General features: G+C 34.1%; 1 protein-coding gene across 1 annotated transcript; it reads left to right on the plus strand.

Moving 5' to 3' along the window:
- Positions 1 to 46: 46 nt before the first annotated feature.
- Positions 47 to 22,713, plus strand: LOC128554081 (uncharacterized). The gene is made up of 5 exons (XM_053535307.1): positions 47 to 213; positions 450 to 674; positions 2,615 to 2,704; positions 20,346 to 20,407; positions 22,690 to 22,713. The coding sequence occupies exons 1-5, from the start codon at positions 63 to 65 to the stop codon at positions 22,711 to 22,713; spliced, it is 552 nt and encodes a 183-aa protein (XP_053391282.1). The 5' UTR covers positions 47 to 62.
- The last annotated feature ends 1,804 nt before the right edge of the window (positions 22,714 to 24,517 follow it).

The following is a 24,517-nucleotide window of genomic DNA, read 5'->3' on the forward strand; positions in this document are numbered from 1 at the left end:
TACCGCGAACACAAGTGCATCCTTCTTAAATTTAGTGTACCACTTATATAGGCATATTAAACATGCTGATGTATTTGGAGAGCAGAAGCTTCCTGGATTTGCTAAAGGATCTTGCCCTTGCACTGAGTTCCACTTTTCCTAATGTGAGCGGTCAATTTAGACTTGATGCAACAGTTACACCAGAATGTATGAAGGACCTGCTAGATGAACTAAGTGAGTGGATATGATTTATCTTTTTTCAGTCATGAACGTGCTTGCGACCACTGAGTTTTTAAGAGATCGCCCTCGGCAGTTTCTTTCTCATAATGTGCAGTTTTACAGAAGAAGCACATTTTAATCACACATTATTAAGTGTGGAGATATGTATTACGTGATAATTGATAATGAAATCAAAACCCTTATAGTGGAATGTAGACTCATACTGTGTTTACAACATGTATATTTTGCAGGAGCGAAAACAAATGAAACTTCGAAGTATGAACGCACGATACGGGTGCCGATAAAGGTTGCATCAGTACAAGGAATTGAACACATATGGTCGCTGTTTGAAACTGGCGGAGCTACAAATAGATTGAATGAATTATCAGAAGCTGTCTTCGATGAGTTAAATACAAAAATAACAGTTACACCTTCTGTGAATTTACAGCAGGTACAGGCAGCCATTAAGGAAGCAGGTATATAAATCATTACCATAAACTATTACTTTATAAAGTTTTAAAAAAAACCTGTTCGCTAACTGTAGAGGCCAAGACTACCATTCTAAAAGTTTTGAGAGTTCTATTGACGGGGGAGGTGACTATAATAATTACTGACAACCATTCTGTAACAGGGGCCAAAATATTATGCTCTGAAATTCCCAGGTTCGATCAATTTCTTTTTATAGTTTCTGAATATTTTTTTAAGTAAAACAAAAGATTCTTTACAGTTCACACTTTTTTATTGACCAATCTTCCTGATTGTTAAATTTCAACAATTTCAACAAAATAAATTTCAAAACTTACCAAAATTTCAACAACTCAATAAAATAACAAAAATCAATTGTCTGATGTTTCCTAATTTTACCGGTCTTGATTTTAGAAGGGAAAATAAAGCTCAAAAATAAAGCAAATAAATTTTCTATTAAAATATCTTGGTGTGTGTGTGTGTGTGTGTGGGGGGGGGGGGGGGTGTAGAGAGAGGTCCAGGCAGGTCAGTGAAATGGCGACCAAGCACAGAACAAACCCACCACTGGGCAAACCTGCCTTATTTATTAGCCAAAACTTCCCGCCAAAAACGGGGGACATAGTAAAATAACGTAAAAGTTATGAATGTTCTAGAAACCATGTACACAATCAATATGAGAAATTGAAATTTTAAAACCATTGTCCAACCCTGCCTTGACCACTGCAGCAAGGCAAGAATCATGAAAATTACACGAATGGAGCAACAGTCCAATACTGGGTAGTTAATGATTTAAAAGATGGTACAAAATGCATCCAAAACTGCAATAAATAGGTCCTTCAAAAGGAGGCAAACATAAGTATCCCCTAATTACTAATTAGACTAAACATGTGAAGGTCCAAGTATAAAACATCGTTTAAATAAGATTTAGAAAAAAATGACCATCATTATACATGTATATAGAGGGGTATCAACATATGGTATGGACCTTTAAGAAGAAAATGCACTGAAAACTGGTTTGAGTAAAATATAATGTAAAATTGAATTAAGGTGGAGGTATCCCGGTGGATGGTAAAACTTCTTGTAAAGATTTGAAATAATATACTGACAGGTATTACTTGAAGATATCATTCCTGCTACAATTCTAAAGGTTGTCAGTGTTCGCTTGACGGGGGAGGTGACTGTATTCCCTGACTACCAATCTTAAGGTTGTGAGTGTTCGATCAACGAGAGAGGTAAACTGTCTGCCTGATTACCAATCTAAAGGTTGTTAGTGTTTGATTGACGGGGAAGATGAATGTTCTATCTGACTATAAATATAAATGTTGTGAGTGTTTGGTTGACGATGAAAGTTAACATGCTACATGACTACCGGTCTAAATCTATACTCCCAATATAAATAACAATTTAAAAGTTGTGAGTGCTCGATTGATAGCGGAGGAGTCTATACTCCTGACTGTCAATCTAAAAGTTGTGAGTTTTCGATTGACGGGTGGATGAATATTGTCAGACCACACATTTCGTTAAGTAATTTGTTTTACATCTTCGGTTCATGCATTTTGAATTTAACTCACTAGTGGATATCAGAAGAAATATTACAGAAATTGTCCTGATTTTAATCATATAAAACACAAAGACAAATATCAAACAGGGAATGCCACGTACCAAAATCGCAGCCTCCCCAAAACGAAACCTACAGCACGCAGACGTGCACACCACACACACACACATACACGCGCCCACACACAAAGTCAACACACGAGGACAAAACGAACAAACAAAGGAACACACACACAAACACGCGCACACACACAAAGCCTACACAAGAGGACAAAACGAACAAACAAAGGAACACAGTGGGGCATATGTCCAGGTAACGGGAAAAGAGATATAATTTGAACTGATAAATTTGAAGATATAGTTTAAAAGTGTCATTTTTCCTTTTTTAAATCAGAAGGCGAACAATCAGCAGAAGGGTCACAGGCAGCTGTTGAAGACAATGCTAGTTCTCCCCAAAGGCATCAAAGCAAATCAGTTGATGAAGGTAACGTTGCTCTTTAATGTTTTCTGACTGCTGTACGTATTCTAAGCTACCGTTTTATTTCAGCAATATATTTATTAGTTTTAAATGTCAGTGAAGTTAGGCGAGGATATTGCTCAATATTTTAACTTTTAATATACGATATTTAATCGACTTCAACGCTATTTACCAATAATTGTAACTGCTGGATAAACTTTTCGATACCTGATAAAGGTCATAATTGATGAAATGAAGAAGAAATTGTCGATAGTGAGTGTCTTGATTTTAAATAAATATATTAAGAACACACAAGAATATCAATAGTTTTATCTCCATGCTACTTTAACGTTTCGGGTATGATCCAAAAAGTCCTTATTTTAAGAGTATGTGGGATTAAAACTGCTTTATATTCTAAAAAGGTATCTAAATAACACATACCTTCAGAAAAAAATATCATCCATGTCAGTTGTAAAATATTTTCTTCCTTACCTTCACTGCAAAAATGGTGCGGGTTGTCACTGGGGCTGAGGGGTGTTACGGCATTGTAGGTTATTTGCATGCTTTTTAGATCCCCTGGTTGAGTATTGTGACCGTCACCGAACGGCGTCCGTACGTCCTCAGGAGCCAATCAGTCGTCCGTCCGTCCATACTTTCCTTTAAACATCTTCTCCTGAACCACAAGGCTAATGGTGAAAAAACTTCACAGGGATGATCCTTTGATGGTCTAATTTAAAAAAATATTCAAAGAATTGAATTCCATAATGAACTCTGGTATCCATAGCAACCGAAAGGAAAAACATTAGAAATATTTTTTTCCAAAACCACAAGTTCTAGGGCTTTGATATTTGGTATGTGGCATCATCTAGTGGTCTTCTATCAAGATTGTTGAAATTATTCCCCTATGGTCAAATATGGCCCCACCCTGGGGATCACATAGTTTAAATAGACTTAGATGGGGAAAACTTTGAAAATCTTCTTGTGAAAACTACAGGGCATAGTGCTTTGATATTTTCTATGTAGCATCATCTTGATGTCCTCTAAAACCCACAGAGTCTAGAGCTTTGATATTTGGTATATAGTATCATCTAGTAGTCCTCTACCAAGAATTATCCCCTTAGGATCAAATATAGCCCCGCCCTAGGGGTCACATGATTTTTATAGACTTATATACGGAAAACATCAATAATCTTCTTGTACAAAACCACACGGCCTAGGGCTTTGGTATTTTGTATATAGCATCATCTAGTGATCCTCTACTAAGATTGTTCAAATTACCCCTTAGGGTCAGAAATGAACCCGCCCCCGGTGTCACATGGTTTATATAGAGTTATATATAAGTAAAACTTCTTGTATCCAACCACATTGCCTAGAGCTTTGATAAGTGGTATGTAGCATTGTGTAGTAGTCCTTTAACAAGATTGCTCAAATTATCCCCTTGGGTTAAAACTGGCCTAAGGGGGTCGGGAGGGGCACATGGTTTAAATAGACTTGTATAGTCAAAAACCTTAAAAATCAGTTTGAAAATTTTATATCAATTTTACTAAAACTTCAAAGTTAAATTTCAGCTGAGACTGACCATCAGTACTGACAAGACACTTGAAAATAGTTATTAACCTAAATTTTAGTTTTAAACATTCTATTTAGATATAATTGACAAATAAAAGTTCATTATCCTTATGTGGCATGCTTTGAAATCCTTGAAATGAAATTGACCTTGACGCGGACAGTGCTGTATGTCAATTTGAGATACAGTGTAATATAAGTGATTTCTATGAAAGTATTTAACAATACCTTTATAAGTAAATTGCCATACTGTTACATAAAATTTTCACGAATTGGCATATATTGGCGGTCATCTTGGACGCCATCTTGGATTTCTCGGAAGGCCACCACATTTGACAATTTGTACAGGCAGTTCCAGATACTGCAGACATTATAAACCAATTTGGTATATAACATGCCTTGTTAACAGAGGTACCTCACCTTTAGATCTCCTCATATTTTCACTCTACCATAGTTAAATTGTTCGGTAAATTAAGTTAAAGCAGGAGCTTCAGTTAGTTTTCTTTTTAGGGTATCAGAAGAACTTTGAGCTTCTGGGCTCCACTTCAGTCTCTGATTTTTTAATAACCTATTTAAAAGGGGCTGCTATTTTGGCAAAGTTCTCAACAAAACGACGAAAAAATTGGTGTGGCTAAAGAAGATTTCACATGTCTGGCAGTTTGGGGTCTTTTGAAATTTCTTAGTTTGTCAACATTCTCAGGGTTACCTCTGATGCCATCTTTGATACATTATGGTCTAAACACTTAATTGAATGTTTGGCAAAGACACTTTTCTCTGGATGCAGCTTTATATTGGCCGACCTAAGATGGTCAAATTACTGCTAGATGCCCATCCCACGTCTTACGAAACTGAAGGACGTCATCAACATAAATCATTGCTTGTTTGAAGTTCATTTCCTTCAAGCATTTGCACATTAGGCTTTGAAACGTTAAACTGGAGTTTGACATACCCATAGGTAGTCTCTTAAAATTGAAAATACCCCAATGAGTAATGAAGGCGGCCTTATGTTTTGTCTTTGGAGCCTATGAAACCTGAAAAAAATCCACTGCGTAAATCTACAGAGGAGAAGATTTTAGGTGCAGCATCAGCCGAAGTATCAAAGACATCGGGTTAGGGTATGACATGGCGACAGTTTCTTGGTTTGACTTACGAATGTCAACACACAACCTGAACTCATCTGTGTTGCCCTTTCGTACCAAAACAACAGGGGCCTGATAGGAGTATGTCGATTTTTCTAATATATCAACCTCCAGATACTCATCTAACTGCTTATCTATGACCTTTTGCATTGCTGGAGTCTGACGATATGGGGACATCTACCAGGGTTTTTAGTTCTTGTATGAATGGTTTGATAATGTAAATTTGTCTCCCCTAATTCTAAGATGTTTTAAGCAAACACATCCCTATTTTTACCTAATGGTACATACAACTGTTCGTTTTGTTCCTCAGTCAAACTGATTGATCAAGACTGATCCCTAAATCTTTATCTGTTCTCTTGTAAACTCAGGAGTATATTCACTTCTAGTTGATGCAATATTTACACTAACATCAGGCTTAAATGTTTGTAACCTGTTGAACTTCATCTATAGTGGTCATGGGCTTTAGAAATACAGACAGACTTGTGGTATTCAGTACCTAATATGATCCCTTATAATTCTGAATAGTGCAAACTGTCACCTGCCAGTGAATATTTTCCAGACAATTATAATGTTGGTTCTAAAATAACCAAGGATTTATCCGCTAATTGTGGAACATGCAATGCATAGGGATAATTATCCCACTGTGAGGTGGCACTATCACCTCACTGATGGTTGATGCCAGCACTAAAGGAGCATTTTGATCTGGAAACGTAGAAACAGTAACACACTCTAATAATTGATTTTCCCCTAAGCTACTTGACTTATTGGCTCTAGGTGCAGGTATTGTCAACTTCATAGCTCCACAGTCTGTTTTAACAGCATTTATTCTCAGAACATCTAGTTCTTATATGACCTTAGCATGCAGCGTTTCAAATACTCTGATTTTTTGCTTCAGAACCAAACTGTCTGTATCTAAATCTAACAGTGTTTCCCCTAAAACTGCAATTTTTCTCCACAGATACGTAGAACACTGCCAGTACTTGAGCTAGACACCTTTGCTTCAGGCGCAATTTATTTTAACAATCTTCTAGAGATACATGATATACAAGCTCCATTGTCTATAAGACAAGATACCGAATTTCACTTCTGCAAAAGTTTTGTCCATGTTAGCATTGAACTTTATTTTAGGCTCTTCTTTACAGAAATTTGCAAAATTTACACAGACCCTTTTGCTACTACACCACGATTTTAATTTCAACTTACTTAGGGCAATTTAAAAAGCTAAACTTGATTCTACAGATTATTGAACTAAAAAGTTACTTCAAATTGTAAAATACCGCAACATTAGTCTACAGTCACACAATGGCAATAAATATTCTGTCGACAACTATGCACTAAACACAGAACAATTGAAATAAGGAATCTTTTACCTAAGAAGAATAATACTAATAATACTTTCTGTCAACAATTGCGATTGTCTCACCAAAACTGCTTCATTAAGTGGAAAATACTCATAATATCACTTTAAAAGTTCATTTTTGACCAGTATAAAATATGGTCCGTGGGCCAAGGCCAAAAAATTTGAAAGTCGTAACCCAGAAATTAGTCAAAGGTTGAGCTATACCATGATGTTATACTATTATTCATGAAACGTTTAAGGGTGGATGTCGGTCTGAGCAACATGTCAGTAAAATTTGATGATGATTTTAAAATTGTTGGTGTATAATGAATACAATTTAGCATTACATAGGGATAACGCTGATTTGGATTGTGAACAAGAAATTTATGTGACATTTATTATAATAAATCTTTATTTACCCCAACCACCACATAAGTACTAACTAGACCACCTGAAATCGGTTACATGTACAAATATTGACGAGCTACTGCTGTTCAAACATTCAGTATAATTATAAAACAATTCAAATAAGTTTTCAAGGGATTAAGTTCGGATATAATTCAGATAAATCTTATAAAGATACTGTCCTGTCATTTTCAAACTGGCCGCCAGAAATAAGTTTGCAAACATAGTATGGATGAGATCTAAGAAATCATTTCTGTGATGGAGGTCATCTGATTTTATTAAAATTATTCATTGAAAACTACGTTACCAATTTGAGCTACTTCTCTTGTTTTAATCAATTGGTTCCCTTTTCAAAATGTGTACGTAATATACGAACAATAAAAATAATTTAAATGCTGGTTTTATTCCTTTTAAAATAAACATGTTACTCTCAGTTTTTATTCAAAGCATTGTAATGTAGCTACAATGTAATATTAATTTTATTTAAAAAAGGATGCCTGATAGATATTAAAATATACAGTGTATCCTAGTAAAATAACGCGAAATGGAGAATTGAACATATAATGAAAGTGTCATTTTCTTTTAAAATTTAAGTAAAAAAGATCTTTGTAGAAACAGTTATGTTGGTAAGTATTTACGACCTCTTTTTGGAGGACAAAATCCTGATTACACAATCGAAATAAGTTAGACAGTTCTAAACCTATCAAAAACAATTTATGTACATATATATATTGAGTACCCTTTTGGTGATGCTTGAATGTTTTATCTATTTTGTTTAAATAGAGATTTTCAGATATAAACACAATGCCAAATCCCTTCAATATCCTTCAACAAAATCCATTCAGTGCGAATGCCTCTGAAATAAACTATAAAGAATACATCTATTATAGTCATGCATTTGCTTCACAAATTTTTAACAGGAAAGTAATGAGCTTCACAGCTATAAATTACGCAAGTCCTGGAGTCAAGAAGTCGTGTATCGTATCTGTTTGTTGTTGGTCAATACTAATTCGTATTGTTGTAATTGATATTTAAAGTAATGTATGTTTCAGTCCATTTTATGTTGTAATTTAATAATACTACTACAATGCACCACTTGGCGTGTTCCAAACAAATGGTGCGGACATGTATGCATGTATGATGAACTTATTCTGATACTAATGCCAAAAAGTGACTTCTCGCAACCTCTAGCATCAAAATTAGAGCATATTTCTGTCATATGGTGTACATTGGTGTTATAATGTGTTCTCTTATGTAATTCTGAAACATACGTTACCGAATTTAGATAAAGGCACTTACTAGATTTAATGTTTTAAACTCAGTTCCATACCGAGATATTTTATATTTTAAAAGTTGAAATAAAATCATCTTTTGAAAGAACTAGTTTGTTTGAGTTTGTTAATAGTTTAAAAGTAGAATGTTGAATTTTATTAAGAACTCAGAATTTCGTTAAGGAAATGTAGTATGATAGTTCAGTAATTCCGCCACACAGTTTAAGTGATATTTGAAAATCACTATGTTCAGAGAAACAGAACTCATTGAAGAAACATGTTTACCAAATTTAATTTGTTTCACTACCCAAAGTTGTACTGCATTGTATGATGTTCTTTAACTTCAAAATGTTTTTTTTACATCAGGAATTACATAAACAACTTTGAATACATAATGTATATAAACCGATAATTTCAGTAAACATACAAACTTACCTTCCATAAATATCATAACACGCATTGAAAATATAACAACTTCTGTCTTTAAAACCATCACAGTCCTTGAAACCCAAAAAACTAAACCTAGCTTTAATGTTACCTAATGCTCCGTGTAATCATGGTAACGTATGTTTCGTCTTTGTAATGGTATAAAAACTAATTTAATTAGTGCTTTGCAATGCCAATAAGTATGATTTATTTATTAGCATGGAATAATTAATAATACATGTACAGTATACGAAAAATGAAATTGAATAAGTGAACTTTAAAACCCAGGTAACGTATATTCTGTTTTTAGATACCCCCATGCTTTGTATTTCGTTTGAATGAAAGTCAAAGTATTCAGACTGCGCACACACTGTAACCAAGTGTACAGTTAAATATCAATATGCTATTTATGTTTTTAAGCAGAAGCCATACAAATTGCTAATCATTGCTCTTTTTACATAGATGCTGAAAGAGATTTTCATTGTTTTACTATAGTTTGTCGACATCCTATATTTGGGAATAGTAACGGGTTAAGTCGAACAAAAAAAAACGGTCATTGAAATCAAAAGCATGCAATTGCAATTGTTTTTTTAAGTTTTCCAATGTTGTAATTCTTCAAAGGGGGAAAATTTGAGTGGCGGATGTTACGTATGTTACATTTGAAAGTATCTTTATCAACTAAAAGTCAAAATCATACAAGTAAGCTTACTTTGACATCTTAAATAGGAGGAAACTATTGGTACACCAAAACTTTCTGAATGAAACACAAATAAGCTCGATTTAATGAGAAACAGCATGTGATTTATAGGTATTACATTTTTATGCACGTTGTCTGTAACCTAAACTGATTGCAAAATATTACATTTTTAATGAAATATTAAGATTGTGATTTATTGAGTGTATGTCAAAGATTGGTAATTTTCATTTTGTACGAGGTATAAAATGGCAAAAATGTAATCGAGTGGGGTGGGGTATTTTAACCCTAAATTTTGGTAGAAATGTCAAATTTGGAATAATTTGTTAACAGTGAGCCTTTAATTTATTCAGACCAGTTATATAAGCAAAATTCTTATATTTGAACGCAGTATTGAAACAATCTACGAAAATTTGTGTGTAGCCAACAAATATATTCAAAGAGGAGAAATTTCCCCATTTTTCATACACAAGGTTTACTCAAAAAGAGCATAATTTTTGTTTGACATATGGTAGAAAGCGACTCCGGTCTTAAAGAATCCCGGAATGAATGTATCAATGGCTGAAGTGGGCGAACCTTTGCCAAATTTCTGGGTTACGAAATCGAAAAACTAGAGGACTTACAGAAACTGGCCAACAATACTTCAAAGTCAATTAAGTAATCAATCAAATATTTGTGCTTTACTAGATAATCAGAAAAAAGATATCACAAGAAAAATGTTTTGGATATTACAGTAAAACTAAGTTCTAACAGAATCAGGAAACATGTTCAGCATACTTCCTTCTATATATATAATGGAAATCAACAAACTGATCTTAAGATCGAAATAAATTATTACTTATTCAATTCAGCATTTGCAAGAATTTTGCATTTAAAACACAAGCTAAACATTTATTTTTTTCAAGAGACAGATTTACTTTTAAACTAGAGCTGCTTTTGAGAAAAGCGCATGTCTCCCACAACTGCCTTGTCATCTAAATAGTAAGACAGTCTTTATATACTGTTTACTCTCTACAAATATACCTTTGAAGAATAAAAAGGCTGACTTTGGGTAATTCAAGGGCCATAATTCTAAAGTGCCTTGGGCGATTTGGCTAATTAATGAACTTGGCCGAGGAGTTATGCTCAAAAACATTTGATTCAAGTTTGGTGAAGATCGGATGTGAACTGTTCGACATAGAGCGTGGACAAGAGTAAAAATGCCGATTTTCGGTAATTCAAGGACCATAATTCAGAAGTGCCTAGGCCGATTTGACTAGTTATCGAATTTGGCGGAGAACTTACTGTTTGGTGAAGATCGGATGAGAAATGTTTGACTTAGAGTGCGGACAAGATTTGTGTGGTGGGAGACATAACTACTAAAATGACTGTAATTCAGAAAGTCGCAAATATATAGAAAACTATAAAGCAAATGCAAATTCTGAGACACAGAAGTATTACAGATTAATATGGTTCACAGTTAACTAGTAACCAGGAACAAGTATAAAGAGATTGTACTCACCTAAATTGTTTTAATTTTCGTCATGTTAGAATCAATCAGAGTCTTGTAAGGTTTTTTCTTTGTCACTGGCAATCATGAAAGCTCTGGAATCATTGGTTAGAGTTTCATCATCCTAGCAAAACCACTTCCTCTCGAGAAAATTCTTGCTATAAACGTTTCTAATTTATGTTTTCAAAATGGTTCGCCCATTATATAACAAGAAACGTCCATCGTTACCATCGTCATTTGTTCTGGTCAAGTTGATGTAATTCCTCAAAAAGTACTTCTGATTCACCAAACATTATCCAAACAATCGTTAGCCAATCAGCATTCATTAGCCTCATTTTCAAATTACATTTTTGACCAATGAAATTTAAAACAACTAACACACACATTGTGAAATATGATTTTTAAAATAATTAATCATCGAAAGGCAAATTCCGCCACTATTTGATATATCTACATGACACTTAATGGTTGATAGGTTTCTAGTTTCCAGATTTACGGAACATTCAAGTTTTCGTAGTTTTTCTCAAGCATTTTTATAAACCGTTACAACGATTTACTTTGTAAACATTGATATAAATGTAGAACGAGACGCGACAATATTTTTTAATGACACTTTCATCACGTGGGCAGCAAACCATATACTGTTCATGCTTCCGTCACTAACGTATTAATAAACTTCGATAATGTGGCTGTTCACCTCATACAATAGGCACTGTTTATTTTCCAATACACAGGTAACTAATAATTACTTTGCAATATAGCCCCAAGATAATTTTATGACGGATTATCTTTGAACACCCCTGAACTTATTGGACTCAACTGCCACATTATCAAAACTTACTAGTATCTATAGGTATCGCACAGTATTGTGTTTTTAATTTAAAAAAAATCAATAACACTCTCGTTTAAAGTAAAGATATACGCTGGATACCAACAGTTGGCTTGATGGCGCAGTAGGTTGGGTGGATGGATACATGTTCATTTTATAGTGATAGTTTTGACGGTTCGAACCTTACATTCGATCGACGTTTATTTTGCATTACATACTTTGTGTAAATTTGTTTTCCCTGGTTTCGAATTCATTGTTTCGTTTTCTATTAGTATTTTCGTATAACCCAGTCGGCACTGAAATTATTACCGGGCAATGCTTTTATTAAAGTGATGTGTAAGCTTGTTATAAAATTTATAAAACTAACCCGTACAGGTTAAAAATATCACAGGAAAGCTTGAAAAACATAAGACCATATTAAAGGCGGAGTGTATTTAAACATTACGTTAGTGAACAAGTTAGAACTAGATTAACTAACTCGTTTTGTTTTTGTTGAATCGTACTGAAGGAAACAAAAGTAAATACAGGTTTTAAAACAAAAGTTTAACGGGTCTGGGAATCGAACTCCCAACGAAATATTATACTAGGAATCACAGACTGCGTCGTAAACGTATTGTCTGCAAGTATTGACCCGGCACTCATTAATCTTCGCCAATAGTTTCGAGGATTTTCGTTAGTTTACGCAATATTTGTATCCCGAAAATATCTGTATTACTGAAATAACCTCTATAAATAACCAATGGCACGATGGCGTGGTGGTAAGGAGTCTGACTTCCATGCACGTTACCACATTTCAGACCACTTTCTTTAAAAAATTTAGTGTAATTATATGTAGAGATGGTACCTAAAAAATTCAAATTCATCTTTACATATTTTTTTCAGAGTGAAATGATAGCTCAGTGCACCAATTTTCTAAATATATTTATGGTTTTCCTCTTCTCCATGTAAAAATAGAATTATTTGATATTTAAAAAACGACTTTTTCAAAATATCTGAAGCAAAATGGACAACTCTTGTACTGGCCGTTTTTCAATGATTTTAGGATTTCCCCAATTATAGTCTATATCAAAAGTTTCCACAGCTAAATAAATTCAATAGAGTATCTATGTAAGTTTAGTCTACTTTCAACACTTTGAAAGAGCCTATACTGAACTTCCTTTTGTCTTTTAATAAAGTCAAATTCCAAGACTAGCCAAGAGTCTAAAATGCTTGAAAAAATTCTGAGTGAAAGAGAATGACATGCTCTTTATCATAAGCTTGCCAAAACCATACCAAAAATTCACCCGAAAGAAGTTATTAAAGATTTTATAATGTAAACAAACCCCTACACCATTTTACCATCAATATTTTCCACTCAATTAAGGTGATAATTGCTGATATAATTGTAAATGAGAGACCCCAACAAAAACATTTTTTTTCAAGTTGTGTAAACAGTTTAAGTTGTAAATTAATGTTGATATCTGAAGTTACCCACTTACTTTGTTAAAAACAATAAATAAAACACGTTATAGCTTGTTTAAGGTAGTTGACCTGTATTGAAAATCATCAAATAAAGTAAACTCCATATGCTTTTTCAGCATTTATTCGTTTTTCAAGGAAAGCAATGATCGTGATAGTTCCATCCAGAGAATGTTGAATTGCTTAACATACATTACATAGAGTCATTACCTTCAGCTACCTTCAAATGTTGTAATTACAACCACTACCTTAAAACATTGTAATTATATTCGATGACAATGAATTTTTGTGTTACATTATTTGAAGCAAAGTTCTCCTGAACAGTAAGAGAAACCCTTCAAAATGACTAAAACATTTGAAACACTTTCATAATGATTCATTGAAGTGATAAATTATACGCAATCTAGCTACTTTGTTACACAAAAGTGATACCAGTTTAACTTTTTTTTTCTTATTTCCCTTAGATTTACTTGGGTAGGTACCATCTCTATTATATGTTATTGATATTGCTTTTATTCTTACAATATTTACGTAACATATTTCACAAATTCTGACCGTTATTTCTTGTAAACTAAGTATTTTCTTTAAACGTTGTTGACAAGTACATTGTTTTTTATCTGGGAAATTATTACAGATTTTTAATTCATATGTTCCACAAAGGTTAACTAGACTACACATGTATTTTTTCAAGAAATGGACCATAAAGTTTAATCTGACGAGTGTGGCAATTTTTCTTCTTGTTAAATTTGCAGATAAAATTTGAAAAAATTGGTCAGATGCAAAACTCGAAACAACAACCCCGAGATCGACAGGTAAACATTTTGCCCGCACAACTGCTTGCTCATGCAAACTTATTTAAATTTAAAGAAATATAAAATATATACGCAATAGTTATATCGCTACATCGTTATTAAGCTTTGGACACCGAGAAACAATTTATGCAAAGATATGGAACAGTAGTAATCATGTCTTACAGACAATAGTGTACTGACTTCATTTTATAGTATTGTTTTATTTGGTTACATTTTCAAAACGCCATTACAGTATACGATACCTATACTTATAGGCCATGAGCCAGACCCAGTAATTTTGACCAGCGGTACCATCCAAGGGGATTAAAGCTCAATGCTATTTTTGGATAGGTAAGCATCTGACAATTCAGAAACTATGTGATAGCATTGCTGTGGTGGTAGCTTTTTGTGAGTTATTAGCCGTGCAGTAACCCCATCCCAAAATAGACTTTCATCAAACTTCTGTTATACATAAGAAGACTTTCTATTTCAAACTAATGTTTCGCTCTTATATTTGACTATATTTGCTTCGAAATTGATAGACAAACAGCTCAGTTTATGTATTTTATGTATTTTATAGAACTGTTGTTGAACTATTGCCTCTTTAGCGTTTAGTGATTGCAATTACAGACACACATAGACCAGTGCTTAAACATAATTAAAGAACACAAATATTGTTTCATAATATGCAGTTAGAAAGGTATTTTGCTCATTCTTGAACTAATATGACATGTTTAAATACATAGAGTATAAGGCAGTAGAATTCTACAGATCACAAAATCAAGTTGTCTGCCATTGGCTGTTGGGGCGCTTGTAATTTACAGCCTATTAATGTACGTTACCTACTTGTTTGAAATTAATTAATACTTCTATAAATGATATGGAACAGAAAAGTATGAATATCGTTAAATCAAAGCAATTTCTGAACTAGTTTTGATATGTTAAATCTATAATTAAACAGTTATTCGCAGGCCATTAGTTTTTAATATCAAAGTCACCTTGCTGTTATTGTAATTTACGTGACAATACACATGTAGACGCAAAATACAAAATATGTTGTTTAAACAAGATGTTTTACTATCTGATCAATCTAAAAGGTGCATACTCATGCCTACTTCTGTATCAATGTTCTTATGCTTAAACAGTAAACATTTTTATGCTGCATGCATCATACCAGATGGTACTTTTATAAGTAAAATACGTTACCATAAAATCAAGATTTTCATAATAATTATTTCATATAAACATGATAAGGTGGTTGTTATTTAGTATGATATTTAGAAAAGAAACATTTTAACTAATCAATAAAATCATTCTACAATTAGATATCAAATGTCATGTAAATTAATTGAATGGAAAAGTGTAATTTGTGTTACAATATGTTACCGTAATCGGTAATATGCTGCTGTTATTATTTTCAGTCATTGTATATCATGTCAAGGTTATTCTTTGTTTTCAATAAACATTTTCTATGTATTCAACATACTAGAACCTTCTTAGTTATGACTCTTTATCACTGTCTGAATCTTATAAGATATCGTCAATATTGGTTATTACCCCAGTCACACATACGGCGCGGATAGCTACGTCTAGCTACGGACAGAAACGTAGTAATCCGTATCGATCCGTACCTGAGCCGTACCTCATAGTAGTCATTCGTATTAATCCGTACCAAAACGTATTCTTAACTTATTCCAAACTTGCAAGTTTCTCCAACTTTTGAACATGCACAAAAGTTTGAGCGAACCATAGCCATTTGAGCGTGACTTTAGTCCAACTTGGCTGAAACTTAATCATCCGTAGTTAAACGTACTTAAACGTAGTTATCCGTGCTGTAACGTACCTCGCCGTTGCCGAGACTGCTCGTACTTAAGCATAGTTCAACGTAGTTTACCGCAGACCCGTCCGTGCGCTGGGCAAGTTGCAAGGCGCAGTAAAACGTAATTCAACGTAGTACCTCGTACCTATCCGTACTTATTCGCGTCCTATATTGTTTTGTTTGTTTCCTGTTTCTCACAATTTTTTCCGTACTAAGACGTACTGCTCCGTAGTTATACACCCACAGACTTATCCTATCCGCACCGTACCTCAACGCACGGACATATCCGTATGTGTGACTGTAGCTTAACTCATAAGTTTCACTGGTTTCGTTTATGTCAGCGAGTTTATCAGGAACAATCTTTTTGTCACACAAGTTCCAGCAATTTTATCAACACCAGGAAGATAAAGGCTATTCTCATGGGCATGTAGCCAAATATACACCTTAAAGAAAAGATCAAGGTCGTTTAATTTTATATGAATAAAACTACAAAAGTATTAATTGGGATTGTATCAAATTTGAGTCTATTATAATAAGTTTTCTTATTTTTTTACAATAGCTACGCAAATATGTATATTAAAAATTTTGTAGATTAATATAAGTAAATGAACAAGTAACTGATAGCTGACTGGTCTGATATGGTGGCAACAGGGTCTTGTCTATGCCGTCGGAACGGTCAGGAACGCCGTCTTGGTTGCCGTTCTTCTTGACAAACATTTGGTATCTAACCTTGTTGATGTTCCGATATTTTGGATGACCATTATACTGCAAATACAAATGACTCTCCGTCCTCCAAAACGTCGTCGGGGCACACATGTTGACGTCTCACAAGTTAAGCTGTCTGAACACAATTGAGTTTTGTTGTCATCATTGCTCATGAAATATTTCCAATTCTGCGGATGTTTTGGTATTTTTGACCAGTAAACAGAAGTGTTGGTGCAGTTCCACGTCGTTTTTTTTTCGACAGACTAGATTGTTTTGAAAAAGTATGTATCTGCAACGAAATCTACTATGAAAGCATCGCCATCAATGATTCTAGATACATTTTCAATAGAATGGTTTGATTGTTGCAGCTTGATACTTTCTTCAACGTAGTATAATAGTTTGGCTTTGTCTGTATTTGTTTCTGTATTTTGCCAAGGACACAGGAAATTCTATGTCTACATCATGCGCGTTCAACAACTAATATCACGAATAGTCCAGACACATTTCTTTCAGCTTTGAACAGAAACATATTTTTTTCTACAACTGTCATCACTTTTTTACATCCGCACAATCGGCTTTGATTTTCGCAGGCTCCACTTCTTTGTGTGTGGACTTGTCTTCTAAAGTCATGTCTGTTTTCTGTTGTGTAGCTTCAGCATATTTAGCTCGCACGTGATGTGTTAAATAACACCTGTAGAATGAAGAACATTTTCTGCTGAAACTTATGATGCTTTTCTTTTTGTTGTCATGAAGGTTAATAGTCTGTTCTATTATAAGTTTTGCAGCATTCTTTGATGCTGGTACGGCTGATCTAGACACACTGAAGCCACGACCCCCTCAAAAGCTTTTCTGTACAAGGGTGGGTTACTTAAGATTCATCATAAGGAACAGATAGGGGAGCGGTGGTCTAGTGGATAAGGTGTCGGCTCCAGAAGTCGTGGGTGACTTTTCTGTTGACACCAGTACTGGTTTTCCAGTAAGCGGACTCGACAGTGATACCAATAGGCTTGACGCTTTCATTACAATCGAGCTAAAACAAATTAGTATAAACTAACGAATAAGCAGGTAAATACATTGCATCGTTCAGATGATTGGTCGGAAATGATAGTGGGCACAACTTGTGCCAGACTCCTATATGCACATCCAGGTCGTTGACATTTGTGGCCTCTATTAATGCCAGTATATAATGATTGGTATCAATAAAGTATATACAGAAGTGTGCCCTTTTCCGTGATGTCTCTCTCTCTCTGTGACACTTTTGAAGTGTTGGTACTTTTGAAAGTATTCTTTGAACGCTGTTTGACTTTCAACAGATTTTCAAGGCTTGGATTGTCAGCAAGTTCCTTTACTTGTTTACATAAACATCGGTTGAAGGTCAAATACTTATGGTTGAATATATGTGTCATCTGTTAATAAGTAAGTGTCAGAAGATTTCTAACATTTAAACTAAGAATGATAGTGTCCCTATGAAGCCATGGTGTTCCAATGAGTATCTATTTGTTTTCTATTTGTTTAAAACCTAATTTTAAAACGTATTACAATATATACATGTAAAATTATGTTCTTGAACATTTATAATTGATTTGTACTGATTTCGGTAACACATATTATTGTAACGTAAAATTCGCACAACTACTGCAGTAAGATGGTGATTTACTGCATTCTAGTAAATATCTAGTTCAACAGTACAAATTATGTATAGTTATTATAAAATGTTATATTTTTTCCCAATCTGTGTAGGGCATTTTCTTCACTTTAGAAATTTCAGTTTTGTAACATTTTGGTAACATACAAACTTATACGGAGATTACATCATGGAAAAGTTCCTTCCACCGCAGAAAAAAAAAAGTTATAAGAAACACTATTCAGTCTGTACTTTCAATTGTATGAAGAATCATAACATCTTGGTTATTGGGTTATAAGTACGAGTAAAATATCTATGATGTTGGTAATAAAATCACTGTTACGTAAATTACACTAATTTAGATGTTAACGTGTTCGTGAAAGAAATCTTGTTTTAAAGCACATTCAATTCATGGTTAAATAAGACTGTTAATAAAGTACAGAATGCACTTTTTCTTAATCATTGTGTAACACTATTTCATCATCTTAAATGTTTTTAGGAAACATATTAAATGTCCAGTAAATTACAAAAGCCTTAACAATCAAACGGCATTTATGTAGGAATAAAAAGCATTCAGTATGTACTTTCTGAAAGCCATAATGTGGAATTCCTTAGGGCAGGGGGAAATGGTACCTCAAGGTCTAACATCTATCTGAAGAAAATCTAATTATGAACTGTTATTATGCTTAATAGTTGTCCATGCTGTTAAGATGTTCTTTATAATCATTATTCTAATTAACATTTATTCAAAGAAGCAAACACAAAAATGTCGAAAATTAAGGAAATATCTTATTTATTTGTTCTTAAATACTTGTTACAAATACATCAATTATTCAAACTGAAAAGCATATGTTCCATAATTCGTATGTCTACATTGGATATATTTTAGCTCACCTGACCTAATATCTAAGTGTAGGTATATAACATGATGATATCACACCAAAAGCTACCGTCGATACATTGCTATCATATATTATCTTACTCCAGGGTTGTATACCTTTCCAAAAATCACTATGAGAATTAATCCCCCGAGATGGTACCAGTCAACCCAATGGCTCATGTACTATTATACGCTCTATTGATTATCATGTTCTCACTGTCACCTGATGTTTGCAGGCCGGAAATTCCGGGTTTTTTTTATAAACCGGAAAATCCTTACCTGAAATAGTAGACGAATGTTTTTATTTTTTATTTATTAGGAAAACAACGATTTCGGACAGAATTCGAAGAAAAATACATTGTTAAAATATTTAATATGCAACATAAAGGTGAATATAGAAAAACGTTTGATTTCATAAATTCTCACATCACGATGTATGGGCTAGTCGCTTTAAATTTGTGATAAATGATGTTTGCAAGACAAAGCCAGTTAAATGTACTTAAGAAAGATAAAATCTCTTTATATGTCTTATACTGATAGGGCTGTGTCAATTTAAGATCAGACTAGATAAAATATATGTAACATTACACAACAAAGAGTATTGAATATTCTTTCACTGTCCAACGCAGATAATAATGAATCATTTTCATACGATTAACAGGTTTTATGTGCATGCACATTCATACATAATGCTATATACTTTATAAAATCGCTAAAACATTGATTCATGTAAAAATTAAAACTAATTTTAACAGCATCAACATTATGCTTCCAATAAAACACTACTACAGATGTAGTTACTTCCTTTATATATGTTACATGTTATGTCTAATTATCTGCTCTTCAGTTGTTGTATTTATATATCTGAAAGGATAACCGGATCTCACATATGGTGAAGTCATTGCTAACTATCATTTAGTCAACAATGTTCCTTTCATTTCTTTGGAGTTTTCAAAAATACCATGCGAGCAAAGAAATGTGACTGGCAGAGGAATGGATGTACAGACTGCATTACTCTATCACTTTCTGACTTTAATGGCAGGGAATATTTGCACTATCTAGAAATAGCTGTTTTGTGAAATGTGTGACTATTGGTTGCAGATCTTTTGATAATATACTGTATAGGTCTGTGAATGTTAAGGTTATGACCACCATTGTAAGAACATGTTTCTATAGTTTTTAAGCTGCACTGGATAAAACCATGTGTAACAAACAATAATTTATCTATTTTAGGCATTTCGAAGCTGAAAAAGAAATCTGCGGAGGTTGTGGTTGGAGCTGAAAGTGAAAATATGGTATATTTGAATTTTAATTTCAGTATAAACATAATACACTGTACAGATTAAATTAATCATTAATTCTATGTAGTTGCATTAGAGACTACACCCAAATATTGTGTTATTTTCTTCCGACAAATTTTTTAACAAAAATAAGGATATGTGCCACATGTATCTAAAAAAATCACATAGAGTCATGAAACATTGGCTTGTTCTTCAGCATGTGATGTTGTGCACCTCAAGTTTTGTTTGAGATTTCACTCAGCCTGACCAAAGTGATTGTCCTTGATATAGTCAAAAATATGCATGAATGGCGATGCATATATCTCTAAAAGTATTTGACCTTAAGTTTTGACACTATAGGAATACTATTTAGTATGTGTGTGATTGATCTTCTTAAACTTAGTTTGTAGCATCAGTAAAAGCTCCTTTCCCAAATTTGTTCAGATAGGGACTTTCATTGGTCTGCTGCATTCTTAAAAAGTCCTCTGTTAAATTTCTTCAGACGGGGACACATTGCCCCTTTAAGAGTACACTGAAAAAGAAATATCTTTTATTTATTTTCTTGGCAGGTCTTCATTCAACCAGATCTGTAGCATCCTAAGGTCCTCTCTCTCAAAACAAATGGGGGCATTTGCTGTTTTTATTTTTTGTGCCTAACACCATTGTTACCATTCAGGACTCAGTATGTCCTACATACATTCAAGGTCAAATAGTCATAGTCATGATCCATCCTTCCGTCCATCCACAATTTTCTTCAAACAACATCTCCTCTGAAACCATTTGGTGGAAGTTGATGAAACTTTGACTGGATGTTCCTTGTGTGGTCCTCTTTCAAAGTTGTTCAAACAGTACCGCTTGGTTGCATATAGGGGCTGCCAAGCAAACATAGAAAAATCTACTAAAAGCATATTCTCTGTTAAACCTCTGGTCCAATGTCAAAATAATTTCACACAAACGGTCCTTGTGTAGCCCTCTGTCAAAAAACATGGCTGCCAGATTTCCCTATATGTATATGGTGGAAACTGTAGGAAACTTCTGGCCTGATTTTAAATGACCCTTTTGTGACACTACCAAGATTGTTCAAATGTTTTCCGATTCGTCAAAAAACATTGTTGCCAGGGGGTGTAGTCACGTATTCCCTATATGTGTATATTGCAAACTTAAAAAATGTTCTTGTCAGAAACAGCAGGTCCAATTTTAAAATCATTGTCAGAAACTGCTGGCACTTTACAAAGATTATACAAATATTCTGTTTCATAATAATTTCACCAACATTTTCTTTTCATAATTATCTTAAAAATCTGTTGAAGCAAGCAGTGTTTCTCAGGTGAGCGACCTAGGGCCATCATGGCTCTCTTGTTTATGTTCTTTTGACGCCTTTGAATATTCACAAAAATGACAATTTCTCAAAAACCATCACATATAATGATTTGAAACCTTGTAGGATGGTTCAAAAACTCATTTTACACCACTTATCAAAATTTTATTTTTTGCAGTAGTGTTAAAATGTAATATGAGTATAAAAATAAAAAATAGATGCCTTATATTAGGCATAAATCGAGAATAAGTGTATTATAAACCTTTCCAAGAATCGATCCATGTAAACATTGAGATGTCATGATGAATGTTAAACAATTACATCATTAAGTACTATTGTCTGTGCGAAGAAAATGGATACAGGCATAGTTAAGGAAATTACTAGCTGACATTACAGAATCTGTTGCAACATTAAAATTGGAATCTGTAATAAAATTCAATCTGGAAGGAAACTGATGAAAAAACTTTTCACCCCAGGGGCATAATTTGAACAATCTTGTTAGAGATCCACTAGGCAGTGCTACATACCAAATATCAAAGGCCTAGACCTTGAACTTTCAGACAAGAAGATTTTTATTTTTTTTCCCTATATAAGTCTATGTTAAATTTGGGACCCCCAGGACCTCTTTTCACCCCAGGGGCATCATTAAACTTGAACAATTTTCGTAGAGGACCACAAGGCAATGCAACATACCAAATATCAAAAGCCTAGGCCTTGCAGTTTCAGGCAAGAAGAGTTTTAAAGTTTTTCCTATATAAGTCTATGTAAAACTTGAGACCCTCCGGGACAGGGCCTTTTTCATCCCAGGGTTATAATTTGAACAATTTTGGTAGAGGACCACAAGGCAATGCTACATACCAAATATCAAAGGCCTAGGTCTTGTGGTTTTAGATATATTCAGGGTTGTCAAAATGTATTGGTTGAGCTATAAACACACAAAAAACAGGCTTATGTTCAGGATGTATTAATTACATTACAGTGGCAGTTTGAATATGTATTATGAGGTGTCAGGCTATAATGAATTGTTACTTGATCATGTTGTGTCGAACGATTTTACATTGTGTTGCATGGCATCCAGATTTTTTATGCATGGCATACACCCCTTTGTATCACACCAAGTAGTTCAGTACACATTTAGACTGCGTCAAGTTATAATAAATCCTTCCATTTTATACTGCTTATACTATAGTTGTGTAGAATATTGTATGGCATCAAGTTTTTTTTAAAGACATCTGTGTATCAATGAAACTGTTAATGGCTTCACACTGGGCTGCATAACTTGATTTTTTTTCAGAACGCTTTCACATTATGATGCATTGCAGCAGGGGCCTCTGTGACCGAGTATCTAAGGTCGCTGACTTCAAATCACTTGCCCCTCACGGATATGGTTTCGAGCCTCACTTGAGGCGTTGAATTCTTCATGTGAGGAAGCCATCCAGCTGGCTTACGGAAGGTCGGTGGTTCTACCCAGGTTCCCACTCGTGATGAAAAAATGCATGGAGGGATACCTGGGGTCTTACTTCACTATCAAAACTGGAAGATGCTGTATAACCTCGCTCGGTGCGACGTAAAACCCAACAAGAAACCCAAAAAAAAAACATTTCAGCAAGTTTTTAATGCACCGTTACATGTTCAAAGGATGACAGAAAGTTTTGTATTAAATTGTGTCAAAAGACAATGCGTTGAAGTTGAATATCAGTTTAATGGACAGAATGGTGTTCTGAGACCAGACGGTGTTAAAATGCATTGCACATAGTATTGTATATTTTAACTGCTGTCCATAAAAATGTCCTTTGGTTTAACTTGAATATTTTATCATATTTCCCAGTAATTTCATATTACATGCATAGAAATGCTATTCTTGTTTTCTGCACATGTGATTATTTTCATATCATCACTTTGAATATGAGAACTGATGGATACATTGTTGTTGTGTTACATGTTGACTAGATTTTTTTTGTAAAGCATATTGTGTAATAGTAGTATAGACATGATTATCAAAATAAACCAAAGGAAAATAAGATTACTGAACAATGTATGTGCTAAATGAATCTGCAATATATTTATACTTAGACTAAATAAAAATAATGTGTGTGGAAACCGACCGGCCCTATTTTTTACCGCCGACTCTTACTTTTTTATTGTTATTAAATAAAAAAATAAATCTGGTACCCACTTCCAGAGCGTTCGGTTGACCCGAGGTTCTGAGTTTTGACCCGCGAAAATTGAGAAAAACTCGTATTTGACCCGCAAAGAAAGTGTCCCGTGCGTCGGCTTGGCCCGGCGAAATTTTCTTTGAAGCGTCTCGAGTTCGAAAGTTCTGCCTCTTGTCAATCAAAATCGCGGTGAATTTCAATATTGTTCGCCGCCACAAGCGGAAGTATGGCAGTAGGCAGAGCGTCGTTTATTAATTAGCTACTGACAGATGTCAATCACGCCACGTGCTGACTGACACGTAGTCATCTCGCGGTTTGTAGCACATCATTATCAGAGGTGTTTACTGATCAGTGTGTAAAAGTTTATTGATAAACAATGCGATGAGCAGCCTATTGTTGTGTTTGTACCACTTGTTAATTAGCGGTACGGCCTACAGCTTATGTCGTATTGTTATATGTCTTGCCGTCTTAATACTGAACAACAAACTGGATAATTAAAATCGGTATTTTATGTGCTTGATACGATTTATATGAGCCGGTCGGCCGTTACGGTCTGTAACAAATTTATTAACATTTGGCCCAATAAAAATGCTTTAAATAAGCAGAAATTATAAGTATTGAATAGAAATGAAATTGAAAACAAGTATTTTA

This window comes from Mercenaria mercenaria, unplaced genomic scaffold, assembly GCF_021730395.1.
Source record: "Mercenaria mercenaria strain notata unplaced genomic scaffold, MADL_Memer_1 contig_4700, whole genome shotgun sequence".
In the NCBI taxonomy this organism is placed as follows: Eukaryota; Metazoa; Mollusca; class Bivalvia; order Venerida; family Veneridae; genus Mercenaria; species Mercenaria mercenaria.

Bases quoted from the DNA above. Each gene is read 5' to 3' on its own strand.
- LOC128554081 (XM_053535307.1), top strand. From the start codon at position 63: ATGCTGATGTATTTGGAGAGCAGAAGCTTCCTGGATTTGCTAAAGGAT. The intron at 214-449 runs GTGAGTGGATAT...TATATTTTGCAG, and splicing joins GGACCTGCTAGATGAACTAA to GAGCGAAAACAAATGAAACT. The intron at 675-2,614 runs GTATATAAATCA...TTTTTAAATCAG, and splicing joins GGCAGCCATTAAGGAAGCAG to AAGGCGAACAATCAGCAGAA.